The 18,900-nt window shown below is 35.2% G+C and overlaps 3 protein-coding genes across 4 annotated transcripts; 1 reads left to right on the top strand and 2 right to left on the bottom strand.

Moving 5' to 3' along the window:
* Positions 1-44: 44 nt before the first annotated feature.
* Positions 45-8,387, bottom strand: acad8 (acyl-CoA dehydrogenase family, member 8). The gene is made up of 11 exons (XM_073817196.1): positions 8,230-8,387; positions 6,618-6,718; positions 6,356-6,525; positions 6,083-6,192; positions 4,897-4,973; positions 4,683-4,820; positions 4,036-4,171; positions 3,291-3,388; positions 3,060-3,212; positions 2,866-2,968; positions 45-761 (listed from the first exon to the last, which is right to left on the bottom strand). Exons 1-11 carry the CDS (start codon positions 8,345-8,347, stop codon positions 706-708), a joined length of 1,260 nt encoding a protein of 419 aa, XP_073673297.1. The 5' UTR covers positions 8,348-8,387; the 3' UTR covers positions 45-705.
* Positions 8,388-8,461: 74 nt separating this feature from the next.
* On the top strand, positions 8,462-14,961 carry thyn1 (thymocyte nuclear protein 1). Of its 2 annotated transcripts, XR_012338367.1 has the most exons (8): positions 8,462-8,732; positions 8,823-9,016; positions 12,006-12,074; positions 12,602-12,694; positions 12,781-12,876; positions 12,965-13,115; positions 14,380-14,636; positions 14,831-14,961. XR_012338367.1 is itself a non-coding variant. In XM_073817199.1 (7 exons), exons 1-7 carry the CDS (start codon positions 8,684-8,686, stop codon positions 14,424-14,426), a joined length of 699 nt encoding a protein of 232 aa, XP_073673300.1. In that variant the 5' UTR covers positions 8,462-8,683; the 3' UTR covers positions 14,427-14,961. The 2 variants fall into 2 exon arrangements, 1 of the variants encoding a protein (XP_073673300.1); XM_073817199.1 differs by having other exon boundaries at positions 14,380-14,961.
* Positions 14,625-18,873, bottom strand: vps26b (VPS26, retromer complex component B). Its single transcript, XM_073817197.1, has 6 exons — positions 18,395-18,873; positions 18,167-18,323; positions 17,822-17,986; positions 17,157-17,332; positions 16,372-16,514; positions 14,625-15,655 (listed from the first exon to the last, which is right to left on the bottom strand). Exons 1-6 carry the CDS (start codon positions 18,615-18,617, stop codon positions 15,524-15,526), a joined length of 996 nt encoding a protein of 331 aa, XP_073673298.1. The 5' UTR covers positions 18,618-18,873; the 3' UTR covers positions 14,625-15,523.
* Positions 18,874-18,900: the final 27 nt, after the last annotated feature.

The raw sequence follows: 18,900 nt of genomic DNA on the forward strand, positions 1-18,900 counted from the left end.
AGACATGCAAAAACAGATTTTCAGGTGAAACCCAAACATCAGCCTTTGTGGAAAGTTTCATCAACACCTTTTTATTATCTCACAGGGTGTACAACCGTTTATGTAGCAAGAGTTTTTTTTTTAAAAAACAACAACATGAGGAGCAGATTTATACATATTTTGTAATGAGAACAAACAATATCAAGCCTCACTTGAGTTGATTCGATCTTCTTCTTTGAAAATGATTTCAGCTGACAGTTGTCTGTGATAAAAAGGAAGTACTAAATATTGAATTAACCTGATATCTATTTGTACTTAAAAGGGTTAGATTTGGGAATTTATTAGCCTTAATCACAATTATATGATTTCAACTAAACTAGTGTTTCAGTAACTTGTAAATGTTTCATTTTAATGTTATAGCCAGTGTTTCTCTTTACATTGTTTTGTAACCTGCCAGTATTTTGACCCGAAACAAACCAAATTCCTCTGTGTTATTATAACAAACACTGTAATCTAGATTTACTTATTCACAAGTTTAAGGCACAAACTTTCTAAATGTTCTCCATGAAATACTGTCAACATCTCATGATCAAGATCAAGACTCTGGAGTGTGGAAGATCAGTAATCTCTATAGTCATATGTGGAACATATAAATATATAATTCACTCAACCTTATACCTGTGGTGGACATTTTAGACAAAGACAAACTGTTTTGTCCTGTGAGAATCAGGATTCCGTGAGCAAACTTCTTGCAATGATCATCCTCATCACTTCATTTGTACCTAAACAAAAGAAAAACAATGTTAAAATCTATATCTATATCTATCTATAAATAATAAGGATGGGTTTTGACACAAATTTCACTATTTATTTCTATTCATAAGCTTGCATTTCGATTTGATATTGATCATTCTGGATATATATCAGGTATAGTACATGTCAAATTTTCTCAAGGACTAATGCTGTAAAATATCTGAGAGTTTGGTACTACATTACTGTAATATTTAAGGTTAAAATTAACTGATTTGCATACAAATGCTTAAATTACACTCAATGAAGTTTTTATAATAATAAAGATAAAATTACATAATCATACTTCTACTTCAATTCGTTTTTTGAAATATAACGATTTAAATGGTGGCTGTTTATTCAAACATGAATTAAACATTGAAGAACGGTAAAATTATAATGAATATGTTATATAGTTTATATATTTACTCTCTTAAGTTAATTTTTCTAGCTGACTAAAAAAAGAGTTTATGCTCACCGAATGTTTTTTTCTTCTTCTTTGAGGTAGGGCTGGGAATCGATTCCAAAAAGAATCGATTCCGAGGCATTGGGAATCGAGAGTCGATTCCAACGTTTGGAATCGATCCTCTCATGGGGAATCGACTCCTCGTTCAGAGCCGTTTTCAGTTCAACACTTACCTCTTAAACGGAAGGCTGCATTCCATGAAGGCTGCATATTTCGGCTGTAAGTCATCAAACGTCGATTGACGAAAATAAACGTAATAAAAACGACTCATTATTAAACTCGTCTGAATTTAAGGATGCAGCCTTCAGTTTGAGAAGCACCCATTAATTTGCCTCTTGCTCGCTAATAGTTATTATAGTCTGATACATTTCCACAAAAAGATTCGTTCGGATAGATCATTTAAATGAACCAGTTCAAAAAACGATTCAGATGTTATTTTACGGGAGAACTGGCTCATGATGTCCACAATTTTGAGCGCTGCACGACAGAATAGATCATGACGTGTCTTGATCTTATTTACATCTTAAATAAATGCTATTTTTAATCTTTCTATCAGCCAACGATAACTCTGAAAAAAAAACGCAGAGAGCACGTCAGTGGCAGAGGGCGCATCTGATTGACAGCTACGCCACGAGCTCTTATATCATCCTGCATTTATTGCGAAATTATAGCTCTTATATCAGTGTTGCTGTTAAAGTTCTGTTTATTTCGTTTCAGTGTATCATTTGCTAATTTTGTCATTTTATACACGTCACGTCTTGTTTTACACATGCAATAAATGCATGTCCACTGCTGAGCTGTGGGTTATGACTCATTTCCTGGGCAATGAATTACAATTTGAAATCAGTCAGAGCTACAGAAAAATAGTATATAATATATATATATATCTTTTTTTTTTTTTTTTTTTTTTTTTTTACAAATGAAGCTTCATATTATGAGAAGGTAACTCTATACGACCTTTACATCCTGTCTTTATTGCGAAATTAGCTTCCTCCAGTCTAAAAAACAAGAATCGAAAAAGAATCGAAACAACAGTGAGGAATCGATTCTGGAATCGAATCCAATCGATTCCAGAACCAGGAATCGGAATCGATTCCAAAATTTTCGGAATCGAACAGCCCTACTTTGAGGTAAATGTGACGTTACGCGACATTGTTTACATTGTCTTTGCGCGGTTGAAACACTGATTGAGCGATACATGTGACAGGATACGGATTTCGGTAAGTCGTACGGTTTTTTAAAACATACTTTCGGATGTTTATTCATGTTTATATCGTGCTGAAACTGGTATTAAAGCGGAGGAGACGATTAGTTAACGTGCGTTTCTCTTGAACTTGAACTGAGGCGTTACAGCGATCTGTCATTCTACAGTAAACAGCGCCAAAACGGCGTTTATTGTTTGAATACATTACTAAAATAGACAGAATTTGAAATCTGAGACTTTGTTTCATATCAAAAGCAACAAAGCACAAAACCTACTGCGATTTATTTGATGGCAGGTGTGCTATAATATTCCATTCATTCACTAATCAATTAATGGGATTTAAGAATCAATATTGTTTCAAATATTTTAAATATATTATTAGAATTAGATATATTACAACTTTTTATATAAGGCAAAAACACTTTACCCTCCAATATCTGATGTACTCTAATGTCTCTGACATACTGCTGCACTGCATAGTCCTTTAGGTAACCATAACCTCCATGTATCTGTAAGGCCTGGTTACATATCTGAAAGAGGTGATCACAAAAACCTTAATGTATTTATGTAACAACATCAAACAGCTCATCTCAATCCAGAGCAATGTGTAAATACACCTACTGAAAAGCATTCATCTGTCACGAAGAGTTTGGCCATTGAGCAGAGCGAGACTGCCTCTGGTCGGCCCTCCTGCAGAGCCTCTGCCGCCTGACGCACCAGCAACCGAGAAGCTACCAGCTTAGTGGCCATCTCAGCCAGCCTAAACTGCAGGAACTGAACACAGATATGAATAATAACTTCCTATTTCTGATTTGACTGAATTAGATCAGTGCTAGACAATTGAGCTGGTACCTGGCTGTTCGCTAGTGGTTCTCCAAACTGTTTCCGCACACACATGTAATCTCGAGCCAGAAGCACAGATGCATGAGCTGCTCCAAGAGAGCAAGAAGCTGTGGGTACGAAATAAATAGCATTAAAGGAATAATTCACCTAAAAATTTAAACTCACCCTCATGTCTTTCCAAAACCATAAGACCTTTGTTTTGTCTTTTCTTTGTGTACAAAAAGTGGCTTTATAACATTACGGTTGAACCACAGATGTCACATGGACTATTTTAACACTGTCCTTACTACCTTTCTGGGTCTTGAACGTTTTAGTTGCATCTCTGTCTATGCAGGGTCAGAAAGCTCTCGGATTTCATCAAAAAAATCTTAATTTGTGTTCTAATGACGAACAAAGGTCTAACGGTTTTGGAACAACATGAGGATGAGTAATGAATGACAGCTTTTGTATTTCTTTTTTAAACCAATTGATCACAGGCCTCATACAGTAGGTCTCACCTTATGCATTTCAATTTTCGAGTGAAAAAAAGCATTATTTCTGAATACGTTTGGCAATGTGCAAAAAGGAGGGGGAAAAAGTCCCAATAAAAGTATGTTACACCCTGTGTCAATAAGTTTAAGTCCAACGCGATAACATTAACTAGCATTTTCAGTACAAAGAAAATCCTCCCCAGGGCAGAAAGACCAGAGCACAAATCTGTCACAAAAAGGCTTAAAATATAAAGGTTTCAAATCAAAGTTATGAAACAATTCACCAATATTAATTCTGCCTCCGTTTAGGCCTTTCATGGCAATGTTGAAGCCCTCCCCCTCTGCTCCAAGCCGATTGGTCACTGGGACAGCGCAGTCCTCAAATATCACGGCTCTGGTTGGCTGTGAGTTCCATCCTACCTGAAAGATGTTGGTACACTGATTATAAATCACAACAGTGACAAAATAACTCAATCCTGCCATCTGCTGGACAATTTTTACTTCTCCTTTAAAGGGATAGTTCAGCCAAAAATGAAAATTCTGTCATTAATTACTCACCTTCATGTCGTTTCAAACCTGTAAGACCTTTGTTTATCTTCAAAGCACAAATTTAGATATTTTTGATTACATCTGAGAGATTTCTGACCCTGCATAGACAGAATAAAATAAAATGTTATGTTCTTATTACCTTTCTGTGCCTTGAATGTGTCAGTTGTGCTGCTGTCTATGCAGGTCAGAAAGCTCTCGGATTTCATCAAAAGTATCTTAATTTGCATTCAAAGTTGAACAAAGGTCTTATAAGTTTGGAACAACATGGGAGTGAGTAATTAATGACAGAATTTTCATTTTTGGCTGAACTATACCTTTAAAAAAAGTCACTCTATTATGTTCCCGTTCCAAATTACACACTTATACTGAAGATGTTCATTACCTTCTTCTCTTTTTTGCCAAAACTGAGTCCAGGGGTTCCTTTTTCAACCACCAGACAGGAGATGCCCTTAGATCCCTTCCCACCTGTCCTGCACATGACCACATAAACATCCGTGTCTCCACCTCCACTGATGAACGCCTGACCAGAAACAGCAAAAACTGATGGGAAACTGCAAGGAGATTTTTGTCAATGTCTTAATCATTTCTCAAAATACCTTGCTGCCATTCACGATATAATGATCTCCTTTGAGGTTTGCGCTGGTAAGAAGTGAAGCGGCATCACTCCCGCTACCTGAGATTAGGGAAAAAAAAAAAAAAGGTTTGTCAAAATATTAAAAGCTCTTTCCCTCTCACAATCTCTATATACACACAAACATCTAAACACACGTTTAGTAGTTTTTTTTTTTTTTTTGCTAGTGTTTTATATTTCTATTTAGCTTTATTTTCATTTTGTGTTATGTAAGTTGCATAAGGCAACATTTCTTTTTCAATCTAATATTTACACTACCAGTCAAACGTTTCTGAACAGTAAGATTTTTTAGAAGTCTCTTCTGCTCACCAAGTCTGGATTTATTTGATCCAAAGTATGGCAAAAACAGTAACATTTTGAAATATTTTACTATTTAAGATAATTGATTTCTATTTGAATATATTTATATTTAAGATGAATTTGAGCATCATCACTCCAGTCACATGATCCTTCAGAAATCATTCTAATATATCTGCTCAAATAACATTTATTATTATTATTATCATCATGTTGAAAACAGCTGAATAGAATTTTTTCAGGTTTATTTGACGAATAGAAAGCTCTGACGAACAACATTTATCCGAAATAGAAATATGTTGTAACATTATAAATGTCTTTATCACTTTTGATCAATTGAATGCATCCTTGGTAAATAAAAGTATTCATTTCGATATTTTCTTTCCACAAAACAAAAGAAAAAAATACTGACTCCAAGCTTTTAAATGGTATGATGTATAATGTTACAAACGCTTTTTATTTCAGATAAATGCTGATCTTTCTATTCATCAAAGAATCCTGAAAAATATTATGATAATAAAAATGTTGCTTTAACAGCAAATCAGCATGTTAGAATGATTTTTGAAGGATCGTGTGACAGACTGGAGTAATGATGCTGAAAATTCAGCTTTGATCACAGGAATAAATTACATTTTAAAATATATTCAAATAGAAAGCAGTTATTTTAAATAGTAAAAATACTTCACATAATTACTGCTTATGCTGATCAAATAAATGCATGCTTGGTGAGCAAAAGAGACTTCTTGTAGTGTATATTTTTTTTATTTAGCATTAATTCTTTAGGTTAATGAAACAACACTGATAATTCCCACAAAGCAAAACGGAAAAAAAAAAAAATGCGATTTTAAACTTACCAGGTTCTGTGAGACAGTATGAGGCCAACTTCTGCATTGAGCAAAGATCAGGGCAGAATTTCTCCCTCTGCTCATTGTTTCCAAATGTGTCTATCATCCAGGCACACATGCTGTTTCAAACAACCAATAAACACGTTGTAAAAACCATTGAACCATTAAAATGAAAACAACGTAACAAATCTTGTCCAACCTTACAATATGTATTACTATGACCTTTAATGTTTTATATTAGTAAGCTAGTAGAACATTCATGAGATGGCATAGGAGACTCACTTGTGAATACTGATGTATGCAGTAGTGCTGACACAGCCTGTGGATAAAGCTTCAAATATGATAGAGGTGTCTAGACGAGACAGTCCAGACCCTCCAACATCAGGGTTCACATAAATTCCACCAAACCCCAGCTGGGCGGCTTTCCTCATGGCCTCCACTGGGAAAATTTCCTACGAGTGAAGATATCAATGACGCTGAATATAGGTATATGTTTAAGCTTTAAATAGAAACAATAAGCACTATAATCAGATATTTAGGTTACCTTTTGGTCCCATTCTGCCATATGTGGTGCCATCTCATTGGCAGCAAAGTCAAATGCCACCTTTTGAAACTCTTTCTGTTCATCTGTGAGTCCTATAGAGGCTGTGGAAATATAAGCGGAAATATAAGCTGTGGAAATGTTTTTTTTTTTTTTTTAAGTTTCTTCTGCTCACCAAGCCTGCATTTATTTGATCTAAAGTACAGTAAAAACAGTAATATTGTGAAATATTTTTGCTATTTAAAATAACTGTTTTTGATTTTAATATATTTTAACATGTAATGTATTCCTGTGATCAAAGCTAAATTTTCAGCATCATTACTCCAGTCTTCAGTGTCACATGATCCTTCAGAAATCATTCTAATATGCTGATTTGCTGTTCAATAAACTTTTTTTTTTACTATTATTAATATCAATATTTAAAACATTTGAGAAGATTCTTTTCAGAATTCTTTGATGAATAGAAACATAATTTAACCTATAATCAAAAGCCTCTGTAACATACACTAACATGCATTAAAAAGAGTCAGTCATTTTTGGGAGGGGTGGGGGGGATTGTAGAAATGAATTCCTTTATTTAGCAAGGATGCTTTAAATTGATCAAAACTGATGATAAGTAATTTATAATGTTACAAAAGTTCTATTCATCAAAGAACATAATACATAATAATATGAATATGAATAATAATAAAAAAAACTTTGTTGAGCAGAAATTAGAATATTAGAATGATTTCTGAAGGATCGAGTAACACTGAAGACTGGAGTAATGATGCTAAAAAATGAGCTTTGAAATTACAGGAACAAATACAATTTTAGTAATAGTAAAAAGAAATGTATATTTTACTGTTTTTGTTGTACTTCGGAGCAAATAAGAACAGGCTTGGTGAGCAGAGGAGACTTCTTCAAAAACACTAAAAATCTTTTACTGGTAGTGTAAATATTATATATTAGTTTACATAGTTTATGTACAGTTTGTATTAGCAGCAGCATCTGTTGTAATGAGATGCAAGATCAACAAGGGCGTCTGATATGAGCCAATCAACTGCGCTTATCACACACCCCCAAATATGATTGGTTGAGCTCATTAAAAGCCAACCAATTGCGTTTGCACCTGATTAAATTTACTAAAATTAAATTTCCCTTAAATGTAAATGTTTTTAAAACGTAAGATTTCATAATTCAAAATAATAATTTATTTCATTTGTTTATACATTTGACAAAATATTTCAGTAATATTCCAGGAACACTGACGTTTAATGAAGCGTTATATTGACTCAACAAATATGCACAAGTGAGTTTACTAAACAGAAATGTAATTAAAAAGATATGTCAATGTATTACTTCAATAAAATTCTAAATAAAAACAGAGTGTTTATCAATAAGACCAAACGTTCAATGTGACATGGAGTCCATTTTCACAAAAATTATGTATCGACAGGTATTTAAAATCATAAATATGCAGCACAATGACATATCATCATAGATTTCTACTAACTTTAATACAACCACAGTATTTGAACCATACTCACTCTAGACTTAGGAGTCATAAATGACTGACTGGCTCGGCTCTCAAAGAGCATTATTATTATAATGGTCTTTAAATAATTTAACTTACGATCAATGCAAGCTGCTATTCCTCGTTTCTGTACGCTGTTAAATATTAAACTGCGACTTCTTCCGATGCTATATGAACCCAATCGGACACCTCTTGCGAGTGCCCTAGCCGCCGCCATGTTGATTGCGTGACCCTTTGCGTTGAATAACCGCGGTGATTATGGGTAATGTAGTTGTAAACAGTTTGGACTTGAAACAGGTACCTTCATGTGAATCATGTATGCGTACCATAAACGCAGCTTTAGCTATTTTTATACTACAAGAATGAATTAAATTTAAGTTGCAAGCCGTTTTAATAATTAGAAACACTTTTATTTGTATATATCCCACATTCACTGACTGGGTGTAAATGAAAGACTAAATCGAGATATGATCCTCCAGGCCACATGTGATCAACCAGGGCGCTGTTTGAACACAAATGCTTGTATAACATTTCCTCGTATTTGCAGTGAAACATGCCACCCAAGAAAACAACACGAAGCAGCGCCAAATCTACTAAACACAGTAAGTAATTTGTGTAATATAAGGGTTGCGTCGCTTTTTAGTTTTATGCGAAACAAGTCATCACTTTTAATTAATTGCTTCTTGTTTTAGCTGATGCAGACGCCCAACAATGTGAGGGGTCTGATGATGTTGCACAACGCAAAACTGGCAAAAGAAAAAGGTCAGCAGGAGTAAAAAGTGATGTGGAGAAAAATAAAGATGATGACGCAGGTAAAGCATTTTACAGCCACTGGCTCATGAAGTCAGAACCTGAGAGTCGGATTGAAAATGGAGTGGACGTGAAGGTAAAAAAAAAATGTCTCAACAACTGTTTTGTTTGTTTGCAAAAGTTTAACTTAAACAACAGTACATTACAGAGAAGTACAGCAAGTGGGATGTGGATGCCTATTTGCACTGCATAAAAAAGTCATGCTTTCGTAAATCAAAATTATGACATAAAACATAAACGTAAAATTTCTACATTCTAACGCATAACTCAGTCATTAATAATTAGTATCTCATAACTTTGATTTGCCTTATAATCACAAATAGAGGGTTTGCACTTATGCTGTTCACGCCTTTTCGTAATCACCCAGATGACAACACGTGACGTTCTAACGTTACTCGGAGCTGTTCCGAGTAACTTAACGTCCTCGGAATTATGTTTTTTCTATGGCAACACTATCAATGCCTAAACAGAGCCTACGTTGGTAAGGTGGTACAGTCATATCTTTCAGAAGACTCCCAGTTCACAACTTGTAATTACAAGTTCTATGAGGACGTGAACGCTTTTTATAAGCTAAATTGGCGTGAACGCACGGTTTGTTCCGCTACCCTGATGCGCGGCTATTTTGGCAATACTCGGATGTAAACAACAGCATGGATTGGACGTGAAATGTACAATTGTATACGTTTTCTCTGCTAATTTATGCTGTCTAAACCACGGAAAAACGTGTGGAAACTGCTAAATCATATAGAGAAGGACTTAAAGTAAGACATGGCGCAATATTTTGACAACCTAAAGTTAATAGGCGGTAAAGAAACATATGAGCAGTGTTAATTAAGATATTAGCCTAATATTTCACCTACTTGACTCGAAATGATAAGAACAAACTGATTTGCCAGATTTTTATCCTGGTTCAGTTTGACCAACCACAAAGCCTTTGATTTTTCATAACTTTTGGCAGTCTATAGTACTCCAAATGTTTTTCCCGATCCGACCGATTAGTAAAGCCTAAAACATGACAATAATTGATCATTTTCAGCAGCAATAATCAGCAAAATATGCAAGTTTGATTCGGTTCAGTGACACTCTATTAGTCTCTCACATTCCTGACATTTTGTTATAATTATAACTTTGCCATTTTTTAAAATCTCGATTATGACTTTGCATCTTATCATCTTAAAGGAACACTCCACTTTTTTTTGGAAATAGGCTCATTCTCCAACTCCCCCCCCCCCGAGTTAATAAGTTGATTTTTACTGTTTTGAAATCCATTCAGTCGTTCTCCTGTTCTGGCGATATCACTTTTAGCATAGCTTAGCATAGATCATTGAATCCTATTAGACCAGTAGCATCGCGTTCAAAATGACCAACGAGTTTCAGTATTTGTCCTATTTAAAACTTGACTCTTCTGCAGTTATACCGTGTACTAACAGGGTGGCCGCGGATCCTTAAAAAGTCTTAAAAAGTCTTAAATTCCGTTGTCCTAAAATAAGGCCTTTAAATGTCTTAATTTGTCTTAAATCTAAATCCAAGGGTCTTAAATTTTTTACACTTTGAAAATGAAAAGTTTATCGTTTTGAGGAGAATCTCCTGTGCAGGTTCTAAATCTGCTCTGTTGCTAGACACGCGCTTGCTTGACAACGCCTCAGTGTTGCCAGATTTAGCGGGTTTCCGCCCAACTACACGCATTTGAATCGCAGATTAGCTGTTAAATTTAACCATCATAGAGTAAAAGTTTATAATTAGCACATGTTTTTACGTTGCCGCACACAACTGGCGCGAGCACGCGCAGAGAGAGAGAGAGGAGAGAGAGGCGCGCGGCGCGATTCACACAGATTGATTCCTCTTTAACTGCTATTTGAACGGAAACGTACATACCAAGTCATGTCTTGATACCCGTTTTGGTATTCTGTTTAACAGTCGTTTATGTCTTCAGTGAACCGAAACAGCTGAGAAAGAGATGCGTGCCAGTATTCGGTTTGGGCATTTGGCCTTAAAGAGACAGCGTCCTATAAATACCTGCAGTGAGAAACACTAGTTATTTTACAATTAATTATTAAATTTCCCCTCCTGAATACTAGTGTTATTGATTTTATTACTAACTTTATGTTGTATTCATTTACACTTGTCATTTGTGTAATTGTTCTTGTTTTGTTACTGAACTTTAGTTCAGATAGTAGTTTTTGCTGTGGATTAGAAGTAGCCTACCTAAAGTAAGCATTCAGTAATTAGGAAAAAACAAACTTGAAAAATGATCCGATCCATGACTCAAAATCCGTGTTTGTTACACTGTTACATTGGCTTCAAAGTGTGTGAGAGCCTTGACTTTGTCATGGAATAGAAAATAATTTCTTCTTCTGGAATAGTGTTTTCTGTTGAATATTCCCAAGAATAATCAGTTAAATAAAATAATAATTTAAAATATCTTCATAGTTTTGTGCTAGACTTTTGCGGGACTTTCAATTTGGTCTTAAATTTTGTTTGAAAATGGTATTAAAAAGTCTTAAAATGTCTTAAATTTAACTTGGTCAAACCTGTAGACACCCTGACTAAGACCGGCGGAAAATGTAAAGAGGAAAGAATCAAGTTTTAAATAGGACAAATACCGAAACTCGTTGGTCATTTTGAACGCGATGCTATTGGTCTAATAGGATTCAATGATCTATGCTAAGCTATGCTAAAAGTGATATCGCCAGAACAGGAGAACGACTGAATGGATTTCAAAACGGTAAAAATCAACTCATTAACTCGGGGGGGAGTTGGAGATTGAGCCTATTTCCAAAAAAAGTGAAGTATTCCTTTAAGTTTTATGAATAATGTCATAATTATGACTTTTATTTCATAATGATGATTAACTCAAGCATGATTTTTTTTTCATATGTGACACAAACTGACTTCATATGAGGAGAAACATCAAGTTAAATGTTCAATAATGCAGCTTTTTTAATTAAAAGAGATTTTAAATGTTGTTAATAGGTGAAGGTAAACCTAATTATCCAGATTAATAACTTAAATGTGAAGTGATGCTATATGATATGATATAATATTTTGTCATCCTCTAACTGCAGTTTGGAATTGAGGACCTGAAAGCCCTTCCCAATCAGACTGGATGCTGGGATGGAGTGCGGAATTATCAGGTAGATAACATTATGTTTATCAAGAAGTGTTTTCACAACGCTTCATTAATCTGCCATATTGTCAGCACTGAGGTAAACAATGCCACTAAACTGAACGAAACTCGCATGCTTGGCTGATTATTGCTGCTATAAATGGTCAATTTTTGTCACGTTTTGGGCTGTACTAATCAAGGAAAAGAGTTCTTGACAACATTCGTTTTTGTTTTTATCATTTCTGGTCAGGTAGGTAAAATATTAGGCTAATATCTTAATACTGCTCGTACATATCTTCAGCACCTATTCACTTTATTTGTGCCACTTCCTGCTTACCAAGTCCTTCTCTGTATGATTTAGTAGTTTCCACGTTTTTTCCATGGTTTAGACAGCATAAATAAGCAGAACATCGCATTCAGTAGTACATTAACCGTGCAATCCATGCTTTTGTTTACATCCAAGTATCTCCAATATGGCCGTGTATCCTTGTAACTGACCAAACCGTGACATAAGTGCAAACCCTCTATACTGATACTTGAGACTCTTCTCCTCAGGCACGTAATTTCATGAGAGATATGAAGGAGGGCCAGGAGGCTTTCTTTTACCACAGTAATTGCAAAGAGCCAGGTATTGCTGGCCTCATGAAGGTAAGGAGTCACTACAGTAGAAGCTTTAACATTTTTACTAAGCGCATAACAATAGTTAGAATGATATTCATGAACTGTTTTTACAGATTGTAAAGGAGGCTTATGTCGACCATACACAATTTGACAAGAAAGACGTGCATTATGACGCCTCCAGCAAAGCGGATAACCCTAAATGGAGTATGGTATGTCTTTACACAGCCCACAAAAAGATTCATTACGATAACTTTCTATTTTTGCCATCAGAACTGACCGCAGGTTAACTGTACATAGGTTGACGTTCAGTTTGAAAGGATGACCAAGCGTTTCATTCCTCTGACCGAGCTGAAGAAATATCACCTGCAGCACAAAGCTAAAGGCGGACCCTTAAAAGATATGGCCCTCTTCACCAGGGCCAGACTATCAGTTCAGCCCCTCACTACAGGTTTGTTGAAATTAAAGGTATAGTTTACCCAAAAATAAAAATTGTGTCATTAATTACTCGTCCTCTTGTCGTTCCAAACCTGTAAGACTTTTGTTCATCTTCAGAACACAAATTAAGATATTTTTTAATGAAATCCGAGAGCTTTCTGACCCTGCATAGACAGCAATGCAACTGACAAGTTCAAGGCCCAGAAAGGTAGTCCATGTGACTTAAAGTCCCCCTGAAATCAAAATGGAAGTTTTTTGGCTTTTAGTATGAATATATTAGCCTTAAGGTTATCTATAAGCTAGTGTGCTTTAAAACAACGACAAAATTCGCGTTTACAAGATATGGGCATTCAAAACTTACAGTCTCGTCACTTCCGCCAATATGAATCAACGATTGTGATTATATCACCGTGCACTTCAGTTTCTCATCAAACGTTCTGTCCAATCAAATGCTCTCTAGAGTCCGTAGTGTCCCGCCCCCTACACAGAGACGCAATAACATGGAGCAGATCATATGCACGATCGGCATGTATTAAACTACACAGCCTCAGTATGATTATGATCACTATTTTGTTTTAGCAAGAGTTTCATATTGAATCTGTGGGGTCATTTATTAGTCTGTGGCTGTCATAAGCTTACAAATGCGGCTTTACCGAGCTTGACGGCTCTGGCCTCGAACAGATATAAATGGAACGCTATTGGCTATTCAAAATAAGTGGGCGATATGTTTTTGTTTCAGTTAAAAGTACATCACCACATAGAATAACGCCGCGTGTTTCAAGGCACTTCAGTGGACCTTTAAGTGGTTCAACCTTAATTTTATTAAGTTACAAGAATACTTTTTGATGTCACATGGACTATTTTAATGACGTCCTTACTACCTTTCTGGGCCTTGAATGTGTCAGTTGTGTTGCTGTCTATGCAGGGTCAGAAATCTCTTGTATTTCATCAAAAATATTTTCATTTGTATTCTGTACTATCCCTTTAATACATAAGCGAGTAAAATATATTCTCATTTTCGTGTAGTATTATTTACAATGTGATTTATTAAGATAAAATGTATATATTAACAATTAAAAAATAATGAAATTATTTTAAATACGAAATTTGTTTTAGCTGAAATATTATATTGTATTAAATTTATGTTATAATTTATGAAAATTGTTTGTAAAAAATCCAAATTGATTCAAGCTGTTAAGCTATTTGGATTTGTGGACAGTAGTTTTTTTTATTTTTAAACAATTATCAGCTCATGCTTTTTTTTTTTTTTTTTTCAGAGGAATATGACTTTGTCCTTAGTTTGGAGAACGAAGATCCAATATGAAAATCATCATAAAAGTCTGTTATATCTCATCCTGTTATGATTCTCTCTCACTTCTTTAAAACTTTTATAGAATAAAGTTGTATAATCAGTTATTTCTGTACGTATCCTATACTCATGTAACCTCGAAATACCAAACAGTAAAACATTTTTTGTTGATAAAATATTTGCTCACCTCTTTCAGAAAAAAAGGAAATCATCTTGAATGCAGAGGTTAGTAAATTTTATTACAATGGGGCCGATTAAATGCGCCTTTAGCAGAAGTTTTCACGGTTGCATGGCTGTTTATAGACATTCCTCATCACCTGAACAGCTAAATATTTAGTATAATACAATGACATACACATGTAAGAATGGAAAATTCACTTTAAAAATGAGTAGCAAACAAAGGATTTTCTCTGTTACAGATTTTAACTGCACTCTTGAGAATACTGGAAAACCTTATGGTGCTGATGATTCTGCTGATTCTTATTAATAGGAAATAAACATTTAAGACACCAGATCAAAAAATCTTCAATAATAAAAATATTCATGGAAAGTTTGTTAGTCGTTCCCTTATTAGACATTCCTGTGATGGCCTTCATTTGTAATACCCTAATGACAGAATAATACTGTGCAGAGCTCTATTAAGAGTACATGAAGCGTTAGATTTAGAATACAAAAGATCACAGTAAATCTCATTTTTGGGCTCATTAAACAGGACGAAGTATAGAAGCTAGATTCCAATTTCTCAGTGTACTAGACTAAAGCAAAATTTAAGCATAACAAGAAATGGCTTACAAATTCATGACGCACAAATCAAGCATGAAAACCGCAGCGTACATGTGAAAAGACCCTATCATTTCAAAACTGTTGGTCACTATTGTATAATGGAAATGCACGCAGTATTGGAAAGACAAATAAAAAAATATTTTGTAATCTATATACTTAAGTAGTTAAGGACTGCCTTTTACAAGCTCGATTCTCATTTTTGTTCTCAAGAAGTGATTTCACTGTTTTCGGCAAAAATCACTTGCCACACTGATCCCTTTGAGACTTATAAAACATGATTTTGATGTAACAAGGTTCGTTTGAGCTGTTGAGGAAACATCATCTTGTGTTTAGTCAGTCTCCTCTTTGGCTTTTGCTGACGCAGTTTCAGAGTTTGATCCCTCATATCTCTGGGCGGCAATGGTGGCCTGTTGGGACATACTTCTTCTCACAATATCTCCTTTCCTCCAGAGTGTGATCTCCTGTTGAGAAGGAACAGCAATGTGTATTACTCCTACTTCAAGATGGAGAGAAGTAATGTGCTCAAAATATTTCGACTTTATATTTGCAAAACAGTTTGACGTTATTCTCGCAACACTTCAACTTTATTTACTTTATTTAATATTTTGACTTTAATCTCATAATCATACTTTTTTTTTTCAGGCGGTACTAAACACTGTTGTAAAATATTAATATTTTTGTGAATATAAAAAAAGGTATATTGTTAAATATTTTTAATACTGTTAAACTGGAAAGTAATCGCCTGAGTTAACTAATTTCGACAGCGCTAAATTAAACATGATCATTACGAAACACGAAATTAGTTTTTTTTTCAGTTTTCAACTTTATTCTTGTAATTTCAACTTCATTTTCGCAATTTCAATGTAAATCGCAAAACATTTAGACTTTTTTTTTTAAACGTGGCACTAAAATGCTGTTGTAGTATCCCTGATACTCTCCTTCAGTTGTAAAAAACATGCAGTTAAATAAATATTAAACATACTATCTTTATGTTGCATCTACAATTATTTGAAGATTGAATGTGAAATTATTGCAATATAAGAGTATATTTAAAAATGTTAATTTTAGGTGGGATTAATCATGATTAATTGCAATTAATTAAAAAAACAAAACGTGTGATTAGTTAATTTTTTAATCGATTGACAGCCCTAGTTACATTACATGTGGAATACCGGACCTGTTGTTTGAAGTATCGTCGCTCTTCTTCATCTATAAGGACTAGGTTCAGGTAGTAACGCACAGAGAACTTTTTATTGATGTCCCTCATGGTGGGCGTCATCTCGTATCCGGCAAGAAATAAGCGAATTGGGATCGACTCGCCTGAAAGAATAAGAAAGCAAAGCCATAACATTAGTGCATGAGAAAACAATACATTTCAGAAAACTGTTTAAAGGGACAGTTTATCTAAAAATAATGTCTTCGGAACACAAATTAAGATATTTTTGATGAAATCCAAAAGCTTTCTGACCCTGCATAGAAATCAGTGATTCAACCATAATTTTTCGAAACTATGAGAATAGTTTTTGTGCGCAAAAAACAGAAAAAATAACGACATTGTGGTACTCTTGAGAATGCGTGTGGAAGACTGACACAAAAGAGTTGAAATTGTTGAATAAAGCCGTTATTTTTGTTTTCTTTGTGCACAAAAAGTATTCTCGTAGCTTCATAACATTACAGTTGAACCACTGATGCCACATAGACTATTTTATCAATGTCCTTACTACCTTTCTGGGCCTTGAACATGTCAGTTGCGTTTCTGTCTATGCAGGGTCAGAAAGCTCTCAGATTTCATCAAAAATATCTTAATTTGTGTTCCGAAGCTGAACGAAGGTCTTACAGGTTTTGGAACAAAATGAAAGTGAGTAATTAATGACAGAATTGTGATTTTTGTGTGAATTATGCCTTTAAATTGAAGCCAGTATGCTCTATAGTATCATAAAATAATACAAAGTTTAGCTTTACCTCTCACCGGTGCCCCATCCATGATCTCATATTTGGCAATGGTGTCATTTTCATGGTACACACTGGGTCCCGTTCCAGTCGTTTCCCGTTTTATGATATCGATTTCCATGTGTTTAATCTTTATCCTCACAAGAAGGAAGTAAATCTTTCCTACGATGACATCCCTCAGATGGTATCTAAACAGGACACAAGAAATTACATTATGACAAGAAATCGTCATAATCGAGCATCAGCGAGCGGTTGAACCTTCTGTAATAGCTGGATAAGAGTCCCTCAGTTGTCCTCAGTGTGAAAAGATGATCTCAAAATCATACAGTCATTGTTGGAAAAGGATCAAATACACACAAAAGCTGAAAAACCAAGACCTGAAGGATTTTCTTTTAAAACAGAAGGCCAGGACAAACAAGGGACTCATGAACAACTATCACTAAACAAAAATCAAAAAACACAGCTGTGGAGCTTTCAGGTAACAACAGTTTTAAGAATCAAGTGTATGTAAACTTTTAAACAGGGTAATTTTTATTAATTCGTCTATTAATTTCTCTTGTGGACTATATCTAAACGTCTTTTATTGTGGTAAATAATTAACATTTTGCAGAATCCGCAAGGTGTACGTAAACTTTTGGCTTCAGCTGTATATCAAATGGTACAAAATGAATACTCACTTGGATTTGTTGTACTCAAACTCAATATGAAGACAATCTTCAATTCCTACTTCCATCTTGATGGAAGAGTTGAGCTCTGGATATGTGCACAGCGTTTGCACTACAATATCCAACTCTTTACTGATATCGTTCAGCCTTCTGCTGATCGTCGCTCGCAGAAAGTACCTAAACAGATCAGAATGAAGAATTTCAGGTACGTTCTGTACCTCCCAACAGGACACACTGCTGTATTGTTAACATATAACAACATGTATGTTCTACGCTTACTGTCTTACTACAAGCACCAGTTCTAAATGCTTTCTGACAGATTAGTAACTTTGGTAATGAAGCACTTGATAGATTTACCTCAGTTTGACATTCTGGCCAGTGTAAGATTCATAGGGCTTTTCCACATGGGTGAACTCAAAGTCAAAGCTCTGGGACTGTGAAAGCTCACCAGGTCGTGCAAGATCCTTCACCAACGAGACAAACTCATGGTGGTTCCCTCTGTCATAGTACAGCTCTGTGAATCACAAGACATGTTTATGTATACACGAACACTTCTGAGCGGATGTTCACGGAAGGATAGCTCACCTATCTGTCCGACAAACTCGATTTTGATCCCATAGTGCTCCAGCCTCTTTCCAGGAGTCTTGAGAGTCACGTTAACTTTCCCACTTACAGTTTCGCCGTCGTAGAAAAGGAAATATTTGTCCTTTTTCCCATCTTCGGTTTTGTGCTCCGCTTTCTTCCTGGTCTCGGCGTCATTCAACACGATGTCGATTTCAGCGGTCTGTCCGAAGCCAAAGAAGCTCATGTCTGATGGACGTGTGTCAGTGTCACTGCTGTACGATCATAGATCACCTGATTGACAGCTGCTAATGTTACAGGTGGCTGTGCGCTTCTCTAGCGCTCTGGTACCTTTCACCTAGTGGCCTTCGAAAACAAGCGCATACGCTATTTGGTTGTTTTTTATCCGCGACTAAATAGAAATCTCAATATGTTATGCTCGAAATCTGACGCATATTTCTTTGTGGTTTAATTAAGGTGGCTGAATTGACAGCAGGACAGCAGACAGGAAGGATATTTCCCCATAAAGT

The sequence above is a fragment of the Garra rufa genome, chromosome 14 (genome assembly GCF_049309525.1).
Source record: "Garra rufa chromosome 14, GarRuf1.0, whole genome shotgun sequence".
In the NCBI taxonomy this organism is placed as follows: domain Eukaryota; kingdom Metazoa; phylum Chordata; class Actinopteri; order Cypriniformes; family Cyprinidae; genus Garra; species Garra rufa.